We start from the raw sequence: 26759 nt of genomic DNA, 5'->3' as shown, positions 1-26759 counted from the left end.
GATTCATCCTTGTAGGGAAAGGAAATAGGCTAAATTTAGTCGCAAAATAAATCTTGATAGATTTGTATTACCTACTACCTACTTCGAGTAGTTATTAAATCCAGTGCTGTTCTCTGTAGGTATGTAAAATATGAGAGAGAATATTACGTAATGCGTTCTAAAATGATTTTATTATGTTAAGCAACATACTTTCTATCTCTTCTTTTATTTTGCATGATGTAATTTTTAATCTTGCACCAGCCTACAAGTTACCACATAATTTTATGTCTTATCATATTTAATTATTTATTATAAGTGACGTCATATTAAACCTCTGTGATGTCACTACGTTTCGGTGTGAGAGGCGGCAGTGGTGTTTGATAAATGGGCAAATTGTGTCGGAACGTACTTTGTTTTTTACGAGGGCGCTTTAATTGATTGTCGAGCTTTATAAGTTTGGGTTCCGTATTCATGTGAGCTTTTTAGAAAAATGAAATCAGTTCCATGTTAGATGTGTTTGATAGCAATGAAGTTGTTAGTATCAACAAAAATAGATATATATTAATTAATGTAAAATATATCTATTATTCTAGTATTCTAGTATGTGATTTAGCAGTGAATAGTTGTATCCTATCGTTTCAGCTTTTATATTTAAAACTGTTATTTATTCAAACGCGTTAATTATAAACATAACTAGTTACCTAAAAGTAAATTTTACATTTGTGATTTAATCAATTAATTGAGATTTAAATACATGTATTTTTATCTATATTAATATTCTAATTCAACTTACAATTAGCTGCTCTATTTATATAGAGCTCATCAGATCTATGTAAAACAAACAGAAAACCCATCTTTTAACCTACTAAAACATTTCCCCAATACATGACAGGCAAATCCAGGAATCAAAGGGAATTAATCGCCATCCATCACCGGTAATGCGTCAGGCGCGCGCGACGAACCGTGCGACACTGAGCCATAATGAAGCTTGCGTGTGTTTAAATATGGCTAATCGATTAGCGAATGTGGGTAGGTATTTTGAACGTTAATTCAATGATAAGTAGTAACTTCAATAAATCATTAATCAATTTTACTTCGGGAAATTACAGCGAATTCAATTTTGGTTGTGTTTAACTTTAAACAAAATTCTCTACATTTCTTAGCACTATTTTATTTTTTGTATCATCATCTCAATGTTTGTTTTTATTGAACGTTTTTATCAAATATACGGTTCCTTGTCCACCAGATTGTCTGTAATAGATTGCTATTTTAGCGATATGACTGCCTTTTTTGCCTTTTTGAAAATTGTTTATTGTATTTTGAATTTGTATAATAATATATCCGAGGTTGCTGAAATAATTCAGCAACCTCGGATAAAAATAAGTTCTTATACAAAATGTAAATATATACTGTGTGTCAGACTTAGGATTTAGCGATTAATGTTATGTGTTGGTTACACTTACCTTTCAATACCAGTTAGTCGTGGATGACGGTATTTCTTGGAGAACAACAAACCGCCGCCCCAGGCCGCCTGCAGACCAAACAATCATAATTATTATTCAAATATAATACCAATCTTTACATAAAAAGTGCTGATTTAAGAGCTTTAATCGAAATCTCGAAAATAAAATGGAATTTGCACCTATAAAAATTTTCCGCTAGGTCGGTTTGTTAAAACTACTTATTCTTAAGAGTTAATATTTGCACAATATTAGTATGTGTTAGTATAGACCTTAGTGTATAGACCTTAGAGTATATATTATACAATAGTATAGAGCGCGTGTATTGCACAAATTGCTCAGTGCACATCGTAGGCAGATAAGCTATAGATACTATATAGATGTGTGTGTGACAAATAGGGATGGGTAGGTATCAATTGCGTGTTGAACTATCGATAAGTTATGTAAATAAATATGTATCAATGTAAATTTTATGTTCAATAAGTTATTAAAGGAAAAATATATGAATAAAGTATAAATATGTAATTTTAAATTTTTTTACCAACTGAATAAAGTTTGTTTATTCCATTTGAATATTTCTTTTATTATTATTAATTATAAGTATGTACTTTAAAAAAATATGTTTAATTGGAATATCAGAAAAACGTGAGTACTTTTTAAATAATAAAGTTAGTAAAAAAAAATCGGGTTTAGTGCTACTTATTTCTTTAATAATAAATCAAAAAATAATAATAATGTTTTAAAAATGTTAAATAAAAATAAGAAATAATTAATAATTTAAAATGATAATATAATAAATAATATTAATAATTTTTTTATTTAACTTTATCCATTCTATTATCAAAATCTTCAAAATCAATTTAGCGGTTCAGAAAATATATCGTAACATTACATACTTTACATCACTATAAGTAATACATTCGCATTCATAATATTAAAAAGTGTATCATACAAAACACAGCACAAATTTATATATAATAAATTTTTAAAAGAGTTTTAATTTTAAAGTTATATAAATAATTTGTTAAATTAATATAGTTCTTCTAGTAAACTTTCTATCGAGTACAGCGTTGGTCAGGTCACATCACTAAGATCACGTGGCGGCAGTGAGGCGCGCGAGCCAGCCTGCGCGTGTCCGCCTCCCACCTCCCCTTCACCCCCGCGATGCTAAATTTATTTTCATAAAAATAAGTATAAATATCGACTTACTGATGAAATGTGATACTGGATTTCAATTTTGTGTATTTTCTAGTATCGTTTTTGCAAGATAGAACTGCACATTTCACAATGTTTATTCGTAAATATGAAAAAAATTCCAAAGCAACGCACTTCGTCAGCACTCAACCACGACTACGAGCGCGCGCGGCGGGAACGTCGTGTTGTTCCCACCTGTGCCTACTGTTCCCACTTGGTTGTTCGCGCTCTATAGATATATATCTATACTCTAAGGTATAGACAATACACTTACATCAACATGCATCCACATGTCGTATTTCTGGCAGATGTCCGCGATCTCAGTGAGCGGGTCGAACGCGCCCAGCACCGTCGTGCCTGAAGTGGCGTTCACGAAGAAAGGCACCTAACGAAAAAAATACATATAAATACTATATTAGAACATACATTTTTAAGAAACAAGATATTCAGAACAAGTGATAGTAATCAAAAATCAAAGAATAATATGTATTCATATCTATATGTATTATGTAGTTAATGGCATGATGGCACGCACAAGTTACATAGCACGCTCGTACAGGTAACGTGTCACTATCACACAATACAATTTTAATTTAACACATGATGCACTCGCAAGTTCCACACTTGGCACGCTCACCACAACACACGCACATATGGCACACTCACACTTAACACTATCATACATAGCTCGTTCAGACATAACACGTTCACACATGACACGCTCACACACACACACTCACATGTCCGCGGTCCCGGTGGGAGCGCACGAGTCGCTCCAACTCGGCGGGGATCATGCGCCCGCGCTCGTCGGACGGCACGCACACGCAGTAGTCCGTGCCAAGTCCGCCCACGGACGCGCAGGACTTTACTGAATAGTGGCACTATAAGGTAATAAAATATTAATAATTATGTACGATATAAACTTAAACACAGTTAAATTGAAAACTGAACTACAAGTTTTACCGCCTGGAAAATATAACAAATTCACATAGTAATAATGAAGATGTGAGCTAACAACAAACTAATTAAATTATATTGTCATCGGAACTCGATCAGCATAAAAAGTTTCACTTTAACTTGATATTCATGAAAATCACGTCAAAATATTCCTTTCTACATAAAAATGTTTACAAAAGCGAGTCAAAAACAAGATTTATTTGAATGATTTATTTTGCAAAAAATGTGGAAGATTTACAGATATATTTCATGATTAATTTATCAGCACAAATTGTATCTTTTACCAGCAGTATCTCAGTTCTAATTTCTCACTCCATAGCCTACAGGTTAGTAGTTGTACTACCACCTGGTGTTGAGGAGCGTACCTGATCGGAGGTGAACATCACAAGCTGGCCAGGTATACTAGTGAGCCCCTTCTCCTTGTACTGAGGGAACTTGTGGTGGCGCGCCGCCAGGAACGCGTACAGATTGGAGACCGAACCACCTGGTTTTAAAGGTATACGGTATTAAGAAATAAAGGTATTCGGTATTTAGAAAGCAAGACAGTAGACTGTTGAATACAATGATATTATAAGTACGAATGTGTACGTATATAGGTAACATATTTTGATCTTCAAAAACGCGGCAACGCACACACGATTAGAGGTAAAAGTAAGATGGCATGATTCAACTATAAATAACAACAAGATGTACAAAGTAAACTGTTGAACTGGCTTCAAAATATGTATGGAAAACTGTTTTACATAATATGATAAATGTTTTTTTTAATAACATTCAGTAATGGTTCGGACGCGATCAAGACAGAATAGATTAAAAAAAATATTTATTCAGAAAAAAATACTGTTATGTACAGGAGTACATGACTTATGTAGTTGATCAGGAGATCAACTACATAATATATTGTATCGTAAATACGTCAATAATCTGGCGAGATATAACAGGGGTCATAACCTTATTTGCACGTTAAGAAAATCAATCAGCATCATGGTAAATCAAGATAAACAACTAACTCTTAAACTGCCTATAAGCTTAAGTTAACAATAAGAATAATTACCCGGCGCCAAAATAGAGTCCCCACTCTTCCATCCAATCATGTCCCTCATCTTCTGCAGCACGACGTTTTCCATCAAGATGAACACTGGAGCGATCTCATAGGTGAACATGTTGGTGTTAGCGGCTGCTGTGAGCCACTCGCCCGCTAGAGAGATGATGTCCAGCCCGCAGGACAGCTGGTTGAAGAAGTGGGGGTGCCCTGGAAGATCAGGACTTTGTAGTTAACAAGTTTAGGCTTATTAGCAGCTCCACATGTTAGGAATTACAAGATGCTCCACATTGTCTGATGTCTGTACGCTGTTGCTTATACAGTTTTTTTTTTATTACATCTTGAACACAAGATTGTAGAGTGACACAAAAAAGCTTAGATAAAGCTTTAAATTCTTTGTTTAAGGTGGATGTTCCGACCGTCCCTCCATACATTTTTGATTACCTCTAAACACTTAACACAGACACTATTTCTTTAAAACTAATCATTTTATCACTTCTCTATAATGAAATGTGTGCGCGTTCGACCTTTTTAATCAATAATTTACAATATTTACTTAGAAAAACAACAGTAAAATACCGGAAAAATTTGACACTTCTACAGTAGTGTGCGTGACTTTTGCCAAGCGAAACACGACATAAAGCACGACATCTAGCGCATAGACTATATACTTATTACAGATCTAGCGCGTCAATCATGTCTAAACGAAAGGCGATGTTTAGACATTGACGCGCTAGATGTCGTGCATTCGCGTTCGTTATCTTATACATAATGAGCATAATTCTAATAAATCAAAGTTCTGTGTAAAAATTGAGTAATTTCATTTCCAATCGTTCAAAGAAAATAACAATAAAATAAAATAAAACTAATGACCTTAGAAACTATGTTTTTTTTTGTAAACAATTTATTACTCATTATTGTTCGTCCGTCGTAGGTCTGTAAACTGTATTGTACACTGAAGGTAAATGGTACTGTAGGTACTTTAGTTCGGCGTCGTCATCGGCTTGATATAAAATTACATTCTTGATTTCATTGACACGCGCTATGATTTGCGCGCGGAATTTCTTGTGTTGTGAATTTATTTTTGTATGCTATGCATTTTAATTGATTCAAATTGCAATGTTTCTCTAGTATGCATTTGAGACTATATTGTAAATTGTAATAATTGATCGTGGGTATAGTAATTAATTATTCTAATAACGCAATTAGTAATATATGTATTTTCGGTGGGATTCAAAACAAAAAATTGGCCCGTGATTTTTATGAAATTTCACCACATTCCAAATCACATCAATCATAGTTCATACACATGTATGACGAAAGTGATTAGTATTGTGGCTAACATTGACTCATCAGTTCATCACTGAAACCAGTGATAAATCAGTACCTATATCATATTGTGTTTGAATATTTTTAAACAATGATATAAGTATACAATTATTATAAATCGGTAAACTATCAAAGTAATCACAAACTTGCAAACATTGGTAAAATGTCCAGTAGTTTATGAGCCTATTCATTACAATCAAACAAACAAACAAAGTTTTCCTCTTTATAATATTAGTGTAGACAAACACTATGAATACGATCACGAATGCAAATTCGGGGATTTTCTAATTATTGCTAAATAATAATTGAATTCGTTTTGAAATACTCTATAATTTTTAGTGTATAAATAGACATTTATAATGTGGTGCTCATTTTTTTGTACTGCTAACGCTATTGTAGGTACCTATTTTCGTTGTTTTATTTCAAGTGAACACGGCCATACAATTTTGTCACGAGCCGCCTATGATTGTAGGTAGGTACTTTTGTTAGGCTCCTTCGTCGTCCGCGTCGCGTCGGCTCGAAAGTTCTTGATTTCATTGTCACGCGCTATGATTTGCGCGCGGATTTTCTTGTGTTGTGAATTTATTTTTGTATTATTATTATTTTTTATTTTTTTTCTATTTTATTGATTCAAATAAAATATTTCACTAGTATGCATTTGAGACTATATTGTATTATGTATAATTTATCGTGGGTATAGTTATTCTTATAACGCAGTTATATTTTCGGTGGGACAATTTGACCCGTGATTTTTCTGAAATATCACCACGTTGCAAATCACATCAATCATACACACGTATGACGAAAGTATAGTGGCTAACATTGACTCATGTTCATCACTGAAACCAGTGATAAATCAGTATATCATATTTTATTGTGTTTGAATATTTTTTAAACAACGATATATACAATATTATTATAAATCGGTAAACTACCAAAGTACCTACCTACTTCCGAATTTTCAGACAAACAAGTAGTTTGAACACGCAGTTTTCTTATACTAGTAGCAAAAATCAAAACCATAATATTATGTTTACCTACTATATTTTACTAAAAGTCGAGTGCGTCGAAATCGTAAATAATAGGTAATATAATGTTTTTCACCTTCCTGGTTATTTTCCCATAGTAAATAGTGTTTTAGGTTTGTTGTTGTAGGTAGGAATAATAATAATTATTCTTACTTGTTCGTTATGAAATGTATATTGAAATAATTTACTTTTACAAATCATTAGTGATATTAGTTTTGAGTGAAAATGCTTGGATCAGCATAATATTATATGGTACTTCAAATACATGTTTTGATAAAAAAACAATAGTGTCATAAAATAAAACTGCGTTTTATTGTAATCAATGTTGACAGTTTTAAATTCCAAAATTATTGATCAATAAAATAGTTTACACCAACATATATAACTTTTATTTTTATAACCATCGTTCATAATATAAACCGTAGCAGGTGGCATTTTGAAGTTCTGTCTACTCATACAGAAAAATGGAAAACTTGCTTGCTTTACTTTGGCAACTCGAAGCGTGGTCGTCCGTCGTAGGTACTTTTGTTTTGTTACTCAGGAGGATAACCTCAGACTGTAGACACTGTAGTGATGTCAAGACAAATGTGCGAAAGACTGTAAATTCAGACGCTAATTTAGAAGACGGGCTACCCATTGGGGCTGTTGAAATTGTCTGGAGATCCTTTTGGAACTCATCCATTCTGTGGTTAAACACTTCAAACATCTGATCAATAGACTGTGTGATGGATTCCATATTAGTTTTAGTGCAGTGGCAGTGTAAATGTTGTTGTTGAGGTTATGTAAATTTAACACTTTAGTTAACTACCAAGATATAAAGAAATGAGGATAGGACACAATAACTATTGGTTGAGGTATTTATAAACTCATAATATACTTTTAAAAAAATCACGTTTTAATAAATTTCTAGAATTAAATTAGAACAGCTGATTCAAAATAGCCTAAAAAATCTTAATAATAATAATTACGCTTCACAGCAAGAAGAAATGTACCATAATTATGTACCCGCACAAAGTCGATATTGTGTTGCCTACCGTTCGACTCAATGGCTAGGGTTGTAACTACCTTTAATAATTATTACCAAACTAATAAACCGAGTGATGCGAAATAACCATAATTCTTTTAGAGTTTGATAAAATGATCAGGCAGGTATTTTCTTTAATCCTCTGAATTCTCGGTTACTAAATTGTATCGTTGAAATTATTCTTAATCGCGTAAATTTAATAAATAATCATATGGAAAACACTTTTCATTTGTTTTTTTACTTTCACGCCCAACTACTATACAATAATTACGTTGTTTCGGTATTTTGACGAGAAAACGCAGGAAACATCCGTTGTATCATTTTAGATAGATTGTATATTTTGTATCTGTAGAATTGAAATCAAAGCTATGTATATGTTGTCTCCATTCTTTTCTTATCGGATTGTTGATCCCAATGCGAATGCGTCACTAAAATTTTATAAAAGACAATTAAGAACATCAAAAATAAAGTGATACGTAAATATTTCACAGTGCAATATATTATGTAATTAATAATAATTATATATTTATGAAAAAATAATTACATCAGATTTAATAATCGCAATTGTTTTGAATGTATATATGAATAAATGATTACATCATAATAGTAATAATCACAATTGTTTTATTTCCCATTTGTTGCAACCCTAGCATATTTTCATGTAGCAGCAGAAGTACCTACACTGGCGGCGCGGCGGCATCGTGCGACATCAAAGGCATTGCCTTACTAGGTAAGTTTATAATGATTAACTCTTTAATAATTATTTTTGACTTTACTCATTTCTTTTATTATATAATTTACGTTTTACTTTTACAGAATCCGATTCAATGGATTATGAAGACGAGTCACACAACGCCATACGATAGTGATGATGAATGAACATTTCAATAAATGCATGCGTGTTTTTTTATGTTGTTTTGTAATTGTTAATTGTTTCTTAAATAAAGAAATAAACTAAATATATGATTTGTTATTTGCAACACAATTTTATATTTGAGATTCTTTACAAATGTATATTTAGTTTTGTATCATCAAATTTATAAATTTTATTCCATAGTTTTCAAAATTAAATGTAAATGACCATAAAAACATTAATAAAGTAAATCATTGATGTAAGGTCAGGGAACGTAATACATATATACATCTGACCATGTAGAAGCTAAGTCTTGTTGACTGCTGAAGTCTGTAAAGTTTTGTTGTCTGCTGAAGTCTGTACGCAATGAAAATGTCTGCCGTTTCGAAAATAAGTTTTTAAGACCCTAATAAATAAAATATATGAATGGCAGATCTGGTCAAATACTTTCAAAATTGTATTTTTTTCAGCACTTTCATAAGTGTCTGCCAGAATGTTATCCGCGTGATAATGGTCTGCCATTGTTATTTTCCGATAGTAATAATAATCTATTTTCAAATATCAAAATGGCAGACGTGGTCAAATGGTTTCAAAGTTCGCCAAAAATTTCCACCTGTCTTACCTAAGCGCGCGCCCCGTCCACCACTCTGGGCTTAGTGACTCCTCATCTCATGTATAGTAGGTATAGGGGAATCAACACACAAAAATCCAGGTCTGGTCAAATACATACAGGTAGCTTTGCGCTAGCTCTCTAGCTATTACTTCTTATGGAGAGAAAACGTAAACATGTACCACGGGCGAAGCCGGGGCGGACCGCTAGTAAATAATAAAATAATAAATAGTGTATTAGATTTGTTATTGTATCTTGTATACCTACGAATAATTATTCTTACGTCTTGTTGGGAAATGTTCAAATACCTACCTATTGAAATAATTTACTGTTACAAATCATTAGTGTTATTAGTTTTGAGTGAATAGGCATGGATCAGAAATTCAGAATATAATATGCTACTAACTACTCAAATACATACATGTTTACACAACAAACACCACTGACCTCTATAACTATAAGTTATAGAGGTCAGTGACCGTCAGTGACAAACACTATGGATACCTACGCTCGCGAATGCAAATTCGGTGATTTACTAATTATTGATACCTAGTCATTGAATTCGTTTTGAAATAGCCTGTACTTTGTAATTTTTAGTGTTATAGACATTTATAAAATGTGGTGCTCATTTTTTTGTAATAAATCATCCCGAACGCTATTGTATTTTCGTTGTTTTATTTCAAGTGAACAACTATACAATTTTGTCACGAGCCGCCTCTGGCCTCTGGGTGAAATAAACAAGTCAAATGATTTTTGTTCTAATTGTATTTTGGTAGTAGTTTGTTTAGAATTTACATTACCATTGTTTAATTTTTACCTACTATATTTTACTAAAAGTCGAGTGCGTCGAAATCGTAAATATCTTTTTCACCTTCCTGGTTTTTTTCCATAGTAAATAGTGTTTTAGATTTGTTGTTGTATGAATAATTATTCTTAGCATAATATTATATCATAGGTATATGCTACTTCAAATACATGTTTTGATAAAAAAAACAATAGTGTAATGTAATAAAATAAAACTGCGTTTTATTGTAATCAATTTTGACATTATTTATTTCCCAAAATTACAACAAAATAGTTTACGCCAACAAATATAACTTTTATTTTTATAACAATCCTACTTGTTTTACATTCACGCCATCTAGACTTAAATCTTTATCATTTTTGTATACGTCTGTGTGTGTAAACGACCCTGTATGCAATGACAGATGTTATAATGCATTTTTTTACCGAATTGGGTGGATTTTAAGGCAATGATATGACATATTTCAATAAAATATAATATTCAGTAACCGCCATGACTATTCCTACGACCTTAATCTTTTCCAATTACGCAAAAACTCAAATAAACTAGAAATGTAGAATTCAGCACCATCTAGCGGGACATTGGCTGGGAACAGATCGTAGGAATCACCTTAATGCTTGCTTTTAGGAATAAGGAAATAATTAGGAATAGATACCTACTTGTATATTTTTATTAAAAGTTTTACGACATTCTATGTTTTTAAAATTATTTGTGTTTAAATTTTATCTGTTCACTCCCTAAACAAAATAATGTTAAACAGCTAAAATTATTTTTTATACAGTTTAAACCACAGAATACATAATAGTAGCTAAACGCTACTTAAACCTAAATATTTCAAGTTGGACATTTAAATGCAATTAATACATTCTTACACCAAAACTTTTTTAATAAAAAAAAGAGAGCGTGTGTGCCGAGCACACATGTCAGAAGTGAAACTTCTTTGTCGTCGCCTTACTTCATAACGTGACAGTATTGCCATGACGCGACCTTGTAAATTTACTCTCAACGTGCCTAAAAAAGTTTCACTCGAAAAAGCTACACTTTACTGTTACTGCAACCGAAATAGCTAATTTTACACACCAAAAAGCAAACAATAGCACATATCCGTCCGGATATCGTCCTGTATCCGGGACCCGGATATAATACCACGCGTCATTTAACCGGAGTATTGATACATATCCGATACTTTTGACCGTAAGATATCCAAGATATCAATACATCAATATTGAATATGAAAACGGAATTTCCTCGTGGAATTAGGATAGAAAGTAACTATTAAATACATACTAGCTAATGGGCAGTTTTAATCTATCTCTATTTCAAATTTCATGAAAATAGGCTTCACAGTTTGGAGTTCTCTATTGTTTCATCAAAATAGGCGTGAAAACTTTACATACTTACAGTTACTTTGTTAATTGACAGATTCAGTTTTTTTTATTACTTCAACTAATTCGAAGAGGAATGGACCCCAGCTAACTAGCAGATATTATAGTAATACTCATTACTGTCCATTATAATATAATAATCTGTAATATTGTAACTATACATATACTAGATAATATAAGGACATAATAGAGCCGAGGTAGAGCCAAATTAATTTTACCTTTTCCAATTAAACTGACTAATAAAAAGTATCCGTAGCAAAAATTACTTAACATTAAATTAAATACGATCAACAAAAATCAATAACCAAATAATCTATTACATATTCAAATAATCCACACAATACGCTAATTTCAAATCTCGTTCAAAAACATTTAATATTATTTACAAACCCTCATCTGCGGCGCTTGATAAACCGCCCCACGGGACCCCGGGGTCCCATCGACTCCACTATCTCTTTTTACAAGATAAGCTTGTTATGGCACGCGGCGTTGCTTTAATATCCGGTTGTATGATGGGCCGTTTAGATTCAATCGATATTCCATTTGGACCTTTATTGAGGTTCTCTATTATATTATAACATATATTTTTTAAACGTATTTTTTTTCTATATTTCGTTTAGAAGCTGTCAAAGTTAAAAAAAAAACAAATATTTACTATAGATTGAGGAAGATTATACATAGTTGTGTGCTATTTTCTGTGCACAGTGAACATTAATTGTATATTACAAAGACGATGTGAATTATTATATACAATAGATTTTATTAGAACTCAAAGTTTTATGACATTAATTCCATAAATAATTGAAACAAGGTCTTATAACTTATTAATATAGTGTGTATGCAAAAAGCCAAAAAATCGTGTACATAAAGAAGCAAAAATTCTTTTCAAAAGAAATTATAAATAAATTCTCTATTCAGACTATTCTTGTCAGTAGCCAACGTTTTTATTACGCATTCTTTAGAACAGATAAAAATCTACCCCTCCGTCATAAATAACTAAATGTGAACCTACTTGGCATTATATTAAAACCCATTTTCCTATAAGCCAACAAGTTTATTGCACAGACATTAATTTTACTCCCAATACTTCGAATCTGACAACATAACATTTAGACTAGAGATATTCCAACCGCAGACATGTCAAAATGAATCTTATTGCTGTATCATAAAGTTGATTTTACAATACTGGGTGTATCAAGGGATGCCAGTGCAAAAATAATATTAATTCATCACAAGGAATTTAATATAAGCCCCTTCGCTGTGCAGATGGGGCTGCAATTAATTCTAGTTCAGGTGTTACGTAATTCGTGCTTAATCTATATTGAAGAGGGCAACACTGATGTGGGTACTTTCGGCCAAATTACTTGAATGATTTGTTTATATTTTCAGTTTGAATTTTGAGGGTTAAGCCAGTCGATTATGAATGATGGACCGGTTGGAATGATAACATTTATAACGATAAACGAAACCAAAAGTGTATTTAAGTTTTGTTTCAAAATAATTAAACGATGTCGCTAATTGTTGATAATTTTTAAATAAGATAAGTACTTCCTATATCTGTGACTTCCTAATCCTAATGGTTTTAAAAAATAACATAAAATCAACAATATTGTGGTTCTTATCTTTTGTATTTTATTCGAAAAGCCATCTATTTTCTGTTTCCTGCGTCCATCGTTCATAAAAAGTATAATAGCCATCCACACGTCATACAGATAGTGTCACTACCACAGATTATAAATAATGGCCTGATAAAACACAAAACGAGGATTCAAGTACCCTCAGCAACTTCGAACATACTTATCACACTCCCAAGCGGCCACACCCCTTAAATATCTGCCAGAAACAATATTCTGCGCTTCGTATAGGAATAAAACACACAATTGATTATTTGCAGCCACGTTGTAGGGTTAGTTTTGAGGTTATAATTTTTCCCGCGTGCCACGTGCCTGTCAAAGTGACAGCGAATAGCAATCAGCCGGCATTGTGGTTTGGTGATAGTTGTTTGAATAACAATGATTTGGAATTTGATTTGTTTTAGTTCGTGGTATCATTGGTTTTTGGCGCGAGTTTTCCATGTTTATACTCTGTGCTGTTGGCACTATAAATTTTGAAATAACCAATTTGTAAGACGATATAAATATTATATTCGTAGTTGTAGTGAAACAATTTTGCAATTAAATCAACAAAAAGGAGCGTGTGTCCCGAGCATACGTGTCAGAAGTGAAATTTCTTTGGCAAGATTAAAAAAAAAATAAAAGATACCAAAATCGTCGCCTTACTCCATATAGTGACGGTATTGCCACGACGCGACCATGAAATTTTACTCGCAACGCACCTAATTGATTGTATTATTTTTGACATATCCAAAATACGTGTGCAAATATGTGTAGATAGTATTAGGGATATAATAATAAATTAATTATCTGTGATATTAGCCGCAATTCATACAACAATTTGTTACCGAAGCACGTAATTTTGATCAAGTTTGCTCTAACAAGAGCTATTCATACCGTAAGTGAATTATTTGTGTATGAGAAATGAGACTGATTTGTTTTGGCAAATATAGCAACGATAAAAATGTTTTATAAATATAATTTTGAATAATAATTTTTAATCATAATAACAAATAAGATAAAAATACTTTATTATTTATTTTTTCTGCAGCTCTATCGCACTATATAATAACGATTGAATGGGTCGAATAAATTGTTTTTCTCACATATTTATTTTTTGATATATTATTTTCACCTTGTGATTCTTTATACGGAAGTTTACACAGACATATTATCTGCATTTTGTAAAATAACTAGAGCATTAATATATTCTTATTGTTTTTAACTTTTATAATACACATCTAGGTATCTACTACTTATGGATACCTACCTATGTTGTTCTTCAATAAAATATCTATTTTATCTATTAAAATGGCGTCATTTAACTATCCCACTGAAAGCTTTTCGCGGTAAAGCACAGATAATGGCGGAAAATATTGGAAAATGATAAAATTTGCACAACAATATGGCCGTTATCTCTCGATGGAATAATCCGAGCTACCTATGGCCCGAGGATCCATCATAGATTCTCGGAGGGTGACTAAATTCCAATTTTTTGGGATATTTTTATATTTTAATTTTAAATACGTTTAAATTAAAAAGTTCGCTTAATTTCTCTTGCTTTTTGCTTGCTTATAACTAGAAGACACTATTTTATTATACGTGCTGCTAGCTACTATTATTATTCTTACTATCTAGTCAGATTTTTTAGTATTTTCAAATAATGCGGTCCAGAAATGTAGTTTTTTGTCCTTTTTGACTTTAAATAATACTGCGATACAAAATCATCTGGGAATATCCCCAAAAAATACAACACGTGGTCACCCTTTCCCATAATCCAATGATTTAATATTAGGGCACTCTAGCCCAAATCGCGTGGCTTTTACATCGGATTATGACGTCATTGTTTTTATTTGGGGGCAAATTGAGCCGCGCCACCTGACTGTAATGAATTGTGCGACTTTGGTAAGATTAAGTGCCTCTAGGTGCCCCTAATGAGGAAGGTATACTACGCTTTTATAGTAAAAATAAATAAAAAATAAATAAAAAATAAATAAAGAAAGATTCAACACACAAACTTACGTTATGCATAAAGCGCTCTACGAAACTTTTTACACTTAAAATCCTCTTTTCAAATACTAGGTGATAAAATTTTTACGCCGGAATATATTTTATAGTATAAATGTTAGAAGGTATGTATGAACATAAGGTCATATTTAAAAAAGGCAAGAAATTTCTATTTTCTATGGATACATGTAGAGCCATTCTTACTAGTGCGTGAAAAAAAATCATAGAATATGTATCTTAAAATATAATAGGTATACGCTACAATATGTTGTGAAATATCAAAGTTCCAACAAAATCTGAAATTTTTAATTCTGATAACTTACAAATAAGTGAAGTTTTTCCAAACTACCAGATTGTTATTATTGCAAAACTCGATAATTACTTTCTAAAAGATACGTTGCCCATACAGTACAAAACAAAAAAAAAAACTAACACATTGAAATGGATAGGTATGTTGTACATAATATTTATTTCTAAGCGTAGATAAATATTTCCTGAAAAGGTAGACAACGAACTTACACTGTCTTTTATATGGATAAAGCATTACTATACGATTTTTTTACACTTTTTCCCTACTAAAATCCTCTTTCAAACTTAAAAATGGTCTGAAAAGTAGAAATCATACAGTACCCTCGTTTACACTCCACGGAGCATATAATTCGACAATGCGGGCCGAGAACTTTCTTTGAAAATCCTCTTTTTAAATGACGATTGAAATCTTTAAAAACCTGCATGTTTTTTGTAAAGACAAAGATATTTTCTCTGTGTAAAACATGGAATATGTACAGAAATTCGATAGGTATTTCTATTTTACTGTTGTACCAGCTGACTCGATGGAAAGATGTCGCTCGAACTGTGAAAAGCTTTAAAATTTTTTGTGAAATTTTCAAATTTTCTTTGCAATATAGGATCGAATCAATAAGCATGTTAAAAGTGCATGTGTTACTAGATAGTCTGCATTTAGTTATTATTAACATTTTAGAACTAAATAATCTTCTATTTGTATATGTGAAACCTTTAATCAATAATCATAACAAACACAACATTAGTTTTATTTACAAAAATCTTAACTTTATATAGAGATGCTAAGCATAACCAAAATCCTCAGAAAAATATAATAAAATTCCAGTTTAAAGTTATAGCTATAAAAAATATATATCACAAAAAAAGATATATCACATAATTCTCCCGGTCTCGAAGGACCATTTTCCAGCCATTACGTCCCCTATCAAACACAGTGAAACAATTCAATTAAATGTACAAATGTATCGGAATGATTGCTTGCACTCGACTGTGCGGAATGATACCGCTATTACTGTTCAAATTACCTTCACTGTTTGGATGATAGTAGAGCCACAGATAATAATATAATACTATACTGTGTTTTATATCTATGGTAGAGCTATGTATGGTAGACTTCATACATATTTATTATTAAGTAGCTTTCCGCCCGCGGCTTTGCCCGCGTTTTCAAAGAATAACCCGCATAGTTCCCGTTCCTGTGGGATTTCCGGGATATAACCTATCCTATGTGTTAATCAAAGTTACCCTCTATATGTGTGCTCAATTTCATTGTAATTGGTTCAGTCGTATTTGCGTGAAAGAATAACAAACACACATATATACATCCATCCTCACAAACTTTCGCATTTATAATATTAGTAGGAAGGATAGATAACTTACCCGTCTTCACCTGGTGTTTGAGTGTGATCTTGCAGTCTTCCAGCAGTTGCTTCAAGGGCAGCGGCTCGTCGGGCAGCTGCAGGTCCAGCATCTTCTGCATTTCCTCTGGCATTCTGAACTCCAAGATCTGGACAAGATTATTATATTTTAGTAACTATTCGTAGCGGTTCAAACTAGCTTTTTAAAAATAAAATTAAATATTTTTAACTGAACCACGCAATTCGATAGTATAGAATATATACTTTTAAACAACAGTATTTTAATTTATAAACCACTTTTTCTGAAATCGTTAAATAATTTATTATGCACCACTGTCCACCATACTCAGCATTTGTCCTAGTCGTTTGGGTTCAAACTCAAACTCAAACTCAAACATTTATTTATTCAATTAGACTTCTTCCAGAAGCACTTTTGAATCGTCATTACATTCTTTAAATTTACCACCGATTCGGAAAGCAGTATCTATGGAGAAGAACCGGCAAGAAACTCCATAGTTGCTCTTTTAAAGTCATGTCCATATACAATATAATTTTACATTACATGTTACTTACATCTAACTACATAATCTTATATATAAAAATGAATCGCAAAATGTGTTGGTAAGCGCATAACTCGAGAACGGCTGAACCGATTTCGATAATTCTTTTTTTATTATATTCCTTGAAGTACGAGGATGGTTTTTACGTAGAGAAAACGTAAATATGTACCACGGGCGAAGCCGGGGCGGACCGCTAGTCTTATATATAAAAATGAATCGCGAAATGTGTTGGTAAGCGCATAACTCGAGAACGGCTGAACCGATTTCGATAATTCTTTTTTTATTATATTCCTTAAAGTACGAGGATGGTTTTTATGTAGAGTAAATACATATGTACCACGGGCGAAGCCGGGGCGGACCGCTAGTATTATATAATATCATAATATGCCAAAGAACTGTCCTGTTATTCTTACGCGACAACCCTCCATGGATTTTCATCTTCCATATATTCCTTAATGCTGTAGTAGGCTCTCTGAACTAATACATTTTTTAAATAAGTTTTAAATTTAACACTACTAAACTCTTTAATACTATGAGGAATTCTATTGTAAAAACGTATACCTTGGCCCATAAATGAATTTTTAACTTTAGCTAACCTATAAAATGGCATTTCAATTTTATTTCTATTCCTTGTGCCATAACAGTGTCTATCTCTTCTTTTGTGTGTAAGTCCGCGTTTTTGTGTACATGTAAAACATTATTAAATATATACTGTGATGGTACAGTGAGGATACCAATATTCTTAAAGAGATCTCTTAGTGAGTCCCGAGCACGTAAATTATATATAGAGCGTATGGCTCTTTTCTGTAATATAAATATAGTTTCTATATCTGCAGCCCTGCCCCATAGTAGAATTCCATAGGACATAATGCTATGAAAGTAGCTAAAATAAACCAATCTAGCCGTATCTTCATCGGTGAGATGCCTTATTCTTCGAACTGCATATGCAGCTGAGCTGAGCTTAGCAGCGGTGGTGGCAACATGGGTCCCCCATTGTAGCTTCTCATCTAGTGTCAAACCAAGAAAAACAGTAGACTCGACAGGGTATAATACCTCCCCGTTTAAAATGATATCCCTTTTGACCTTTTTTACATTTGGAAGGATAAACTCTACACAATTTGTTTTTTTTGCATTCAATAATAAATTATTAGCATTGAACCAATTAGATATGCGTAAAAGAGCAGAGTTTACTTCGTCAACATTTGTGTCATATCTATCCACATTAAATATTAATGAGGTATCATCTGCAAACAGTACTATTTCACACATATCCTGCAAATAATAAGGTAGGTCATTAATATACACTAAGAACAAAAACGGTCCTAAGATAGATCCCTGCGGAACACCAATGTTAATCGGCGCACCGCAAGATTTCTCTCCATTAACAACAACGGTCTGTACCCTGTTCTGAAGATATGAAGCTATGAGGTCCTGAGATAAACCTTTGATACCATAAAAATTTAGTTTCCGTAATAGAGTGGAATGTTCTACACAGTCGAAAGCCTTAGAAAGGTCGCAGAATATCCCCAAAGCATTCTTTGAATTTTCCCATGCTTTATATATATGTGACAAAAGAGCTATTCCAGCATCAGTGGTAGAGCCAAAATAAGCCTTGTAAAACCAAACTGTTTGGCGTGCAGTAAACCATTTGAAACAAAATGACTACATAATTGGTTTAAAATCAATTTCTCGAAAACTTTGCTCAAAGTTGGTAAAATAGAAATAGGCCTATAGTTATTACAGTCTTCTTGGTCACCGCTTTTGAATAAAGGAATAACTTTACTAAACTTTAATAAATCAGGGAATATACCACAGTCACAACATTGATTAAATATAAACGCTAAATGGTTGGCAATGTTTTCTATAATATTATTTACTAAATTCACAGACATTCCCCAGAGATCACATGTTTTTTTTTTAAGTTTAATGTTTTAAAAGTTTTAACAATTTCATCTGCAGTCACATGTCGCAATTCAAATAATACATTACACTCCGCAACATGGTCCCTCAAATAGGACTCCGCAAGCACTGATGATGAATTTAATTTTTTAGTAATACTAACAGGGACACTACTAAAGAAATCTTCAAAAGCAAGCGCAACATCAGCACTTTTGACAATGATGGTTGCCTGGCAGAGATCGCTGTCAGCGATAAGGCCGCCCTCTGTACATTGTTAAATAAGTATTATGTGTTTTAAATTGTCCTATATGGTGTACAATAAAGAATTTTTCATTTCATTTCAATATTTAGATCGATATATCAAGTCAAAAGGAAGTCCAAAATACCAAAAAATACTATAAATAAGATACCTTTTCATTCCTATCATTGACTTGCTGGATAAAGTCCAGCAACACGTCAACAACTCGCGCCAGGAACTCGCGCGTCTGTGGGCTAGCGTCCTCGCGGTATGGCAGAATTGCTGGAACAAACGTGATGCTGTTTATGTTGAAAGATAGGCATGGTATGGAATGTGGTCGGTGTGGTTAGTTACGATATTCAATGTTTTTTTGATTGTGTAATTTTAATATACCTATATTATAACGATTATTTTCATTTGTTATTATCACGTAAAAATAATATCTCAATTAAATTATCTGAATTTTGTGTAAAGTAGGTTAGTTATTATAATTATTTACGCAACTGCAAGAAGGGTTATATATGTATATTTCAAGTTCACTATTGTAATTTTTTTCTTGATTTAGAGGTTCTTAAGTACTAAAAATTTTAAGAAATTTACCTAATTTTCACTTCAAGTTACAATATATGTATGTAATTATTTTTTAAAACGTTTCACGTGAAAAACTCATCAAAGTCAAAGAATTCAGTCATATTCACATGTATGTATTAGTTACGTGTTTTTTTTTTTTAATAAATGTTTTTTTCATAAAGAATTGTATTCTTATAATATTCTCTATAGCAATGTAACCCTAAAAAGCGCGCTGGGTCGAATCGACCCTTGTGATTAAAAAGTCGCTGCTTTTAATATCTCTCCCTCTTGTCCAGGAATGTGTAGTGTGTCTGTGATCGAATATTTTCGTTGCTATTGTGAGCTTTTTTAAATATTTCTATTCTTAATAACTAAATGTTGGAATGATACAGACAAATTAATTTTTATTCGAATTATTAGCAACAGTATTTAGACTGTCTTATAAATGTCATTGATTTTAATTATTGATTAAATTGTAAATTAATGATATTTTTTTGGGTTATAAATACAAATATTTAACGACTTATGCATGGTTTATCTCCGAATACTTACATTGTAACATAAGCAATATTATAAATGAATGAGCTTACACTTCAATATAAATGATTAAAATATTTTAATTTCTAAGGAGTTTAAATAGTTATACAATTTTATTAGAAAATTTTCTCAATTCAAGTCCTATATTTTCCAAAATTGTAAACACAAAGCGTCATATTGCACCAAGTTTTACTCACAGATGTCTCTGATTTGTTCCCATTTATTGCAGAGCCTTTACTTTATCTTTCCTAAAAATAAACTCTATTTCAATACAAATACGGTTCAAAATAACACAAACAAACAATCATAATATGATGACAATGACTTCAATATCCTGTACAATCAATTTCTGATCTTTGATACATAAATTACATACTATTTTGTTCCCTATTACCTAGGAAATAAGGTTGTGTGTGATTTATACAAATTTTCGCGACTGTGTGTCTAGTATTGTGCTGGAATCAGTGAACACATTGTTCCAGTGAAGCATTGCTTGCCCTTTTGACATGACAGCACGAAATTAACGTCTAGAAATACTAAACAATACTCGGAAATCCATTGTTTTGTTTAAAGGATTTTTAATGAAAATCCTCTGGTGCCTTTTTGACTTGGATTAAAATAGCAATTGCCGCTGGGTAGCGTATTTGTTAAGTTTTTATTGGGGATACGTTTTATTTATAAAGTTAGTAGTTTGAAACTTGGAAATAGTTACTATGATTCGCGTTGTTGTACTTAAATATTGAAGTTTATTAAAACTTACACTATAGTGACTGTAATTATATCGATTATATATTTACAAGTTTAAATTACAAACTTTAAATAGCTTTTATCAATATACCCCCAAATAGCAAAGTAAATACAAAAGCTTTCTCACGCTTAACATACTTATACATTAACGTTAAGTACAACAAAATTCACTTCACACAATCCAACCCTCTTGCGGGGGTCGAAAGTACCCCGACATAATCCCGCGCTAATACTATCACTCGCCTGTCAAACACACGCCTGGCGATGGCCTCGAGTTGGAAATTCGTATAAAATGGAGAATTTTTCTAATGATAAAACAGTCTGTGATAAAACTATCTGAGGCGGATGAAAGTCATAAAAATTTGAGAACATCTTTTCTGACAGAACTGAATATTTTTTTCATGGCAAATACAATTGAATTACTGGAATTGTGAAACGGCAAAAAGATACATGACGAATCATCGTGACATGTGGAGCTATTATTTTAAAATACGTAGAAAATATTGAGATATAATATAATTTTTAGTATTACTTAACACAGTAAATGTTTTGAACCTCTTTTTCTTATTATAAATCTTTATTATTCGATAATTCTCCATTTTACTTTCAGCCAAATTCGTCAAGTTATTACAAAAGCAATCTTATCACCACTTCATAGAGTGTATTTTCAATAAATTCTCCCTCTAAGCAAATATTAAGTACCTCTATTTGGAGGTATTTATTCGTCAAGCATTACATCGTACACCAGATGTTACCCTCTACTGTAATCCCTTCTGTTAGACGATTTTCAACCTTAGTACTTTGAAATAAGGTAGTATAATAATCTCGAGTTGAACTTGTGTTTTTGACGTGTCCATCAGCTGTGATATTGAAATATCGATATGGATGGATGGTCTTTTGAGTGCTCTTTGCAGAGAGAGATTTTATTTTTGCTTTATTTTCTTATTGGTATACTAATTCTTACGTTAATAAGCAAGTCTTATGAACATAGATATCTAAAAGAGAAGATATCTAAAATATCCACTTTACTTAATTTAAAATCGTACGCCAATGAAATATCAATATATCTGATTTAAATCTAACAATATATGACTTATTAATATAAAATCAACAACCTAAAATAAATAAAATTCGCTCTATTAAACAGATTTGGAACTTTTATTAATTAGTATTATTTCCCCGGTTTTTTTGGTTTGGTTATTATTCCGAACTCGTAAACTAAATTTCACTTCAGAACTCATACCTAGTATAAAAAAATATTAACGCATACTAATAATTTACTTGCCCTTAATTTAAGAAAAATAATTTGCCATTCAACACAGACAAAGTCGCGAACTATACCTAGCTTCAAACTCACCCCTACATCACAATGCTATGCAAGGAATGTTACTTACAGGCTACAACCCTCCCGGCCGATTAGACCCACTTGCTGGCACAGCTGCAGTTTAGGGTTAAGGCTCAAATGTGCGGCGTTTTAATTAAATTCTTGGGCAAGCTGAATTTTCTTAAAAAAACTAATGAAATCTTTCGCTATGTTTGCTGCTAATGTTTTTTTTTATTAATTTGGGCTTATTCCATTTACAATATCAAAAAGAGAGTTATGTTTTACGTAAATGCATGTAGTTATGGCATTTTTGATTTAATACAAACTGTAGCAAAAACGGCTAGATCGATTTTATTTCCTAGAAGTCTAGATATAATGAAACCGATAATTCACATTTTTGGTTCTCTTTTTAAAAGTATTCGCGCTCTCGTTTTTAATGTTTCAATAATACTTTGGATTTTATGTACCTAAATATCACCGTAATAACGATTCATTTGCTTGTAGGTACTTCTAAAAAACTATTCATTAAAAATGTTATTATTCAGCTAAGAATAACGTAATGAATAAAACAATTGATTGATTTGATGTAGATTTATAAAAAATGTAATAAAAAATAATCAATTTAAGTTTCCAAGATTAAGAAAAAGAAAAGAAAGCTCCCAAACCACCCTAATTAGTGTGAATTCATTCTTTATCCGCAGTCTATAACCCGGATCAGCCGGGCATTAAACATCCATCCGTCTATCCGTCTATCCGGCTTGATAGAGCGACGTGGATTTACCAAAAGTAATAGATTTTTTCGAGTTTCGCAGGACAGGGAAGGTGTGGAGTGGTTCTTATGTTGTTTTTTATAGTACCTTGTAGTATACTTAGATCATAATATTTTTTACCTTATTTGTGTGTTAGATAATATGTGATAAATTAATTAATTATTAAATATTATCACTTGCACACTTACAAGCAGTGGAAATGTTTGTAAGAATATGAATTTTGAAACTGATAAAATTCTTATAAATATTTTGATAACTGCTAAAGCTATCATAGTACTGGTATATAGCCTTAATAATTTACTGTTTAATTGAATATCATTATTAATATATGACCTTAACTTTTTACGAATAACAATGGTGTATGCTAAAAACAGAAAATACGTACTTAGATACATAATAGGACAAAGTTTTATGTAAATATATGACATGTGAAATTTTAGAAACCTCAAATTTAACTTTAAAAAATATAAACCAACATCTACTCCACCCCACTTTGTCCCATTCACAAACAAGGGATTTGTGTAGAGCCGAGTCATTACCACAGAGAGTCGGATCAAGCTGTCCCGCGCTATTTATGCTCCAGGGGTAATTGTTTCATATTATGTTACGATTCGAACACTGCAGGATATAAAATGTAAGGATATTACACATTTGTATTGAATTTGTCATTATCTTCTGACTATGTATATAATGTATAAAAATGTGGTTAGCACTGTGGTCAATTAGCCACATGTTACATACAGCTTTTTTCGCTCACGATAGTTGAAAAATGCCATCTCACTGTGACGTCTAATCGTGTGTGCGTTAGTGAGATAGTGCATTTACATCAAACGAGCGAATGTTTCTTTTTAGTGTAAACATGCATTATTTCGTTGTTCTTAGTGCGTTCGAAAAGATTCTATGCAATGTTATAATAGTACAGAACAATTATACTGAATACGAGTTTTCGTTTACACTAAAAGATCACGAAAGAATGCTCTTGCTCTCTAGCTCTACATTCGTTTGATGTAAATGAACCGTCACGTTTTTGAAGATCGAATGAGAATTTTGAATTTTTGATGATTGAATAGGTGACCTCTCCACATCTTTTTGCTTATAATACCTATCATTTGCTACTGATTTAATATCATGTATGTTAAATTTTTGTTATATAACACTTTCAAAATTTATTTAACAAATTCCAACCATGAAATCCATGGAAGTTTCAAACATTTTTTTTTAAATTCCTTTCTATGCCATAGAATAGAAGAATAAATAACATTCACTGCATTAATTGAAAATAAATAACCATAAACGCAAATCCTCTAATACCAAAGACAAACAACCGCATTCTAGAATGGTCGTAAAAAAGCAATCTCTGTCGATGGTCGATGGGGCTGGCGGGAGTAATCCTCAAATATATCACCACAGACTATGGGGTTCATTTGAATTTAGAATATGGATTTGTGCAATGTTGTTTTTTTTTAAATATAAGTCATTTCTTCATCATTTATGAAGAAAAAAATAGAATTATAAGACATTTCTTGCAAGACCTAGTAGGATGTATATTTTTAAGAGGTGAAATATTTTGCTATCGTCTGATTTTGATTATTTTAATCTATCATATATTTGTGATAAAGAAAAATAGGAACTTAGTCATTTGACTAATAAAAATTGTTTTTAGATCAGTGCAAGTGCTTGAAATAAATGATTAAAAAAAATCAATCTTCTAAACTGAAGTCACATTTCAAACTTCAAACCCTCGATTAACAGTAATTGTAAAGTGAAGCTTGGCGCGTGGTTTGTGGTAATTAATTACATTTGATTAATTACTTTGCATTGAAATAGCCTAATGGATGACGGCGTTGACTTTGGCGAATTTTTGGTTAAAATGAATGTTTGCTTTAAAATGTCTTTCAAGTGTTTTCATATAAGTTAAGCGTTTTGAAGAAAATAAGTAGGATATATAACGTAGAATTTTGATAACATGACGTGTTTTGTATTAAGTCCGCTCGCGGCTTCGCCCGCTGTGACAAAAACCTAATAAATTATATACCTTCCTCTTGAATCGCTCTATTTATTATAAAAACCGCATCATAATCCGTTGCGTAGTTTTAAAGCATACATAGGGACAGAGAAAGCGACTTTGTTTTATACTATGTAGTGATAGAGCATAGCAAAAGTTATTTCTGTACCTAATAGAAATAGTTATAATAGCAGAAGGAACAATTTGAAATGGCTACTTTTCGTCGTGATAAGAAAACTCTAATGGTAGAGTATAACATGTTATAAAATAGTAAAACAAATCTACTATGGAGTAGAGCATTGTTTTCCAATACAGACACGTTCCTATTACGGTCATAGTGGGGTACGATGTGCATACGGCTTTAATACGTTATACCACAGACTAATAATAATAGGTATACTAGGTTATACCTACGTCCTAATGAACATAGCAGAGCATATTATCGTGTTTCTTACGTTGTTGTGGGTTCTTCAAGGCATAAAACTTAAAATAGAGAATGAAATAGTTTGTGCAACGACTTAAAACTAATAAGATATAACTGTAGATATAATTGAAAATTAGATAAAGTGCATAAAAAAACTACCATTTGCAATAATAAGATTTTTTTTATTAATTCAACTTAACGCCTGAAGTCCCTTTAAATGTGATTTTTTTTTCGTTTTTTAACCGACTTCAAAAAAAGGAGGAGGTTATTTTATTACATTTTGTCTATGGCATGAAACCCCATTGAAGTATCAAATGTCACTTTATCGCGCCTAATGTCATGTTGTTATCTACATCCGCTAGAGGGCGTTTGCGGAAATTAACGCCGCGCGCCAAAATTTTGCGCGTAATCTGTGGGGATATTAAATTACTTTTTTTACAAAATAGGGCACAGATTTCTTCTGCTGAAACTTTTAAAGAATATTAATAGACTTGTTTTACTATTTTATAACATGTTATAAAAAATCTTTATAGGTATTATCTACATTTCTCCTGTGCGCTGAACTCCTGATAAACAGCTTGACCGATTTTAATGAAATTTGTATCTTCAAGTAGATTCGATTGGTTCAAATTTACGATTTTAACGCACACACAAAAACTTACAACATTTATATTAGTAAATAAAATATATACATAAAACTTATCATTGATATGAGATGTGGAAAGTTTAAAATATTTA

At 31.9% G+C, this 26759-nt stretch overlaps 1 protein-coding gene across 3 annotated transcripts in view; it reads right to left on the bottom strand.

The window, feature by feature from the left end:
* Positions 1-26759, bottom strand: part of Gad1 (glutamate decarboxylase) — a 60121-nt gene that overhangs the window by 13329 nt on the left and 20033 nt on the right. For all 3 annotated transcript variants that reach the window (XM_090117542.1, XM_090117541.1, XM_090117540.1), the window contains exons 3-9: positions 19817-19926; positions 16970-17096; positions 4645-4842; positions 3956-4074; positions 3374-3514; positions 2908-3018; positions 1443-1510 (exon numbers count right to left, since the gene is read on the bottom strand). In XM_090117542.1, coding sequence (XP_089973668.1) covers positions 1443-1510; positions 2908-3018; positions 3374-3514; positions 3956-4074; positions 4645-4842; positions 16970-17096; positions 19817-19926 — 874 coding nt within the window. The remainder of the gene's footprint in view (positions 1-1442; positions 1511-2907; positions 3019-3373; positions 3515-3955; positions 4075-4644; positions 4843-16969; positions 17097-19816; positions 19927-26759) is intronic.

The sequence above is a fragment of the Colias eurytheme genome, chromosome 28 (assembly GCF_061535395.1).
Source record: "Colias eurytheme isolate Ceu_HAF_F1 chromosome 28, ilColEury1 Martin Lab GWU primary, whole genome shotgun sequence".
In the NCBI taxonomy this organism is placed as follows: Eukaryota; Metazoa; Arthropoda; class Insecta; order Lepidoptera; family Pieridae; genus Colias; species Colias eurytheme.
This window is presented reverse-complemented; position numbering and strand designations above follow the sequence as displayed.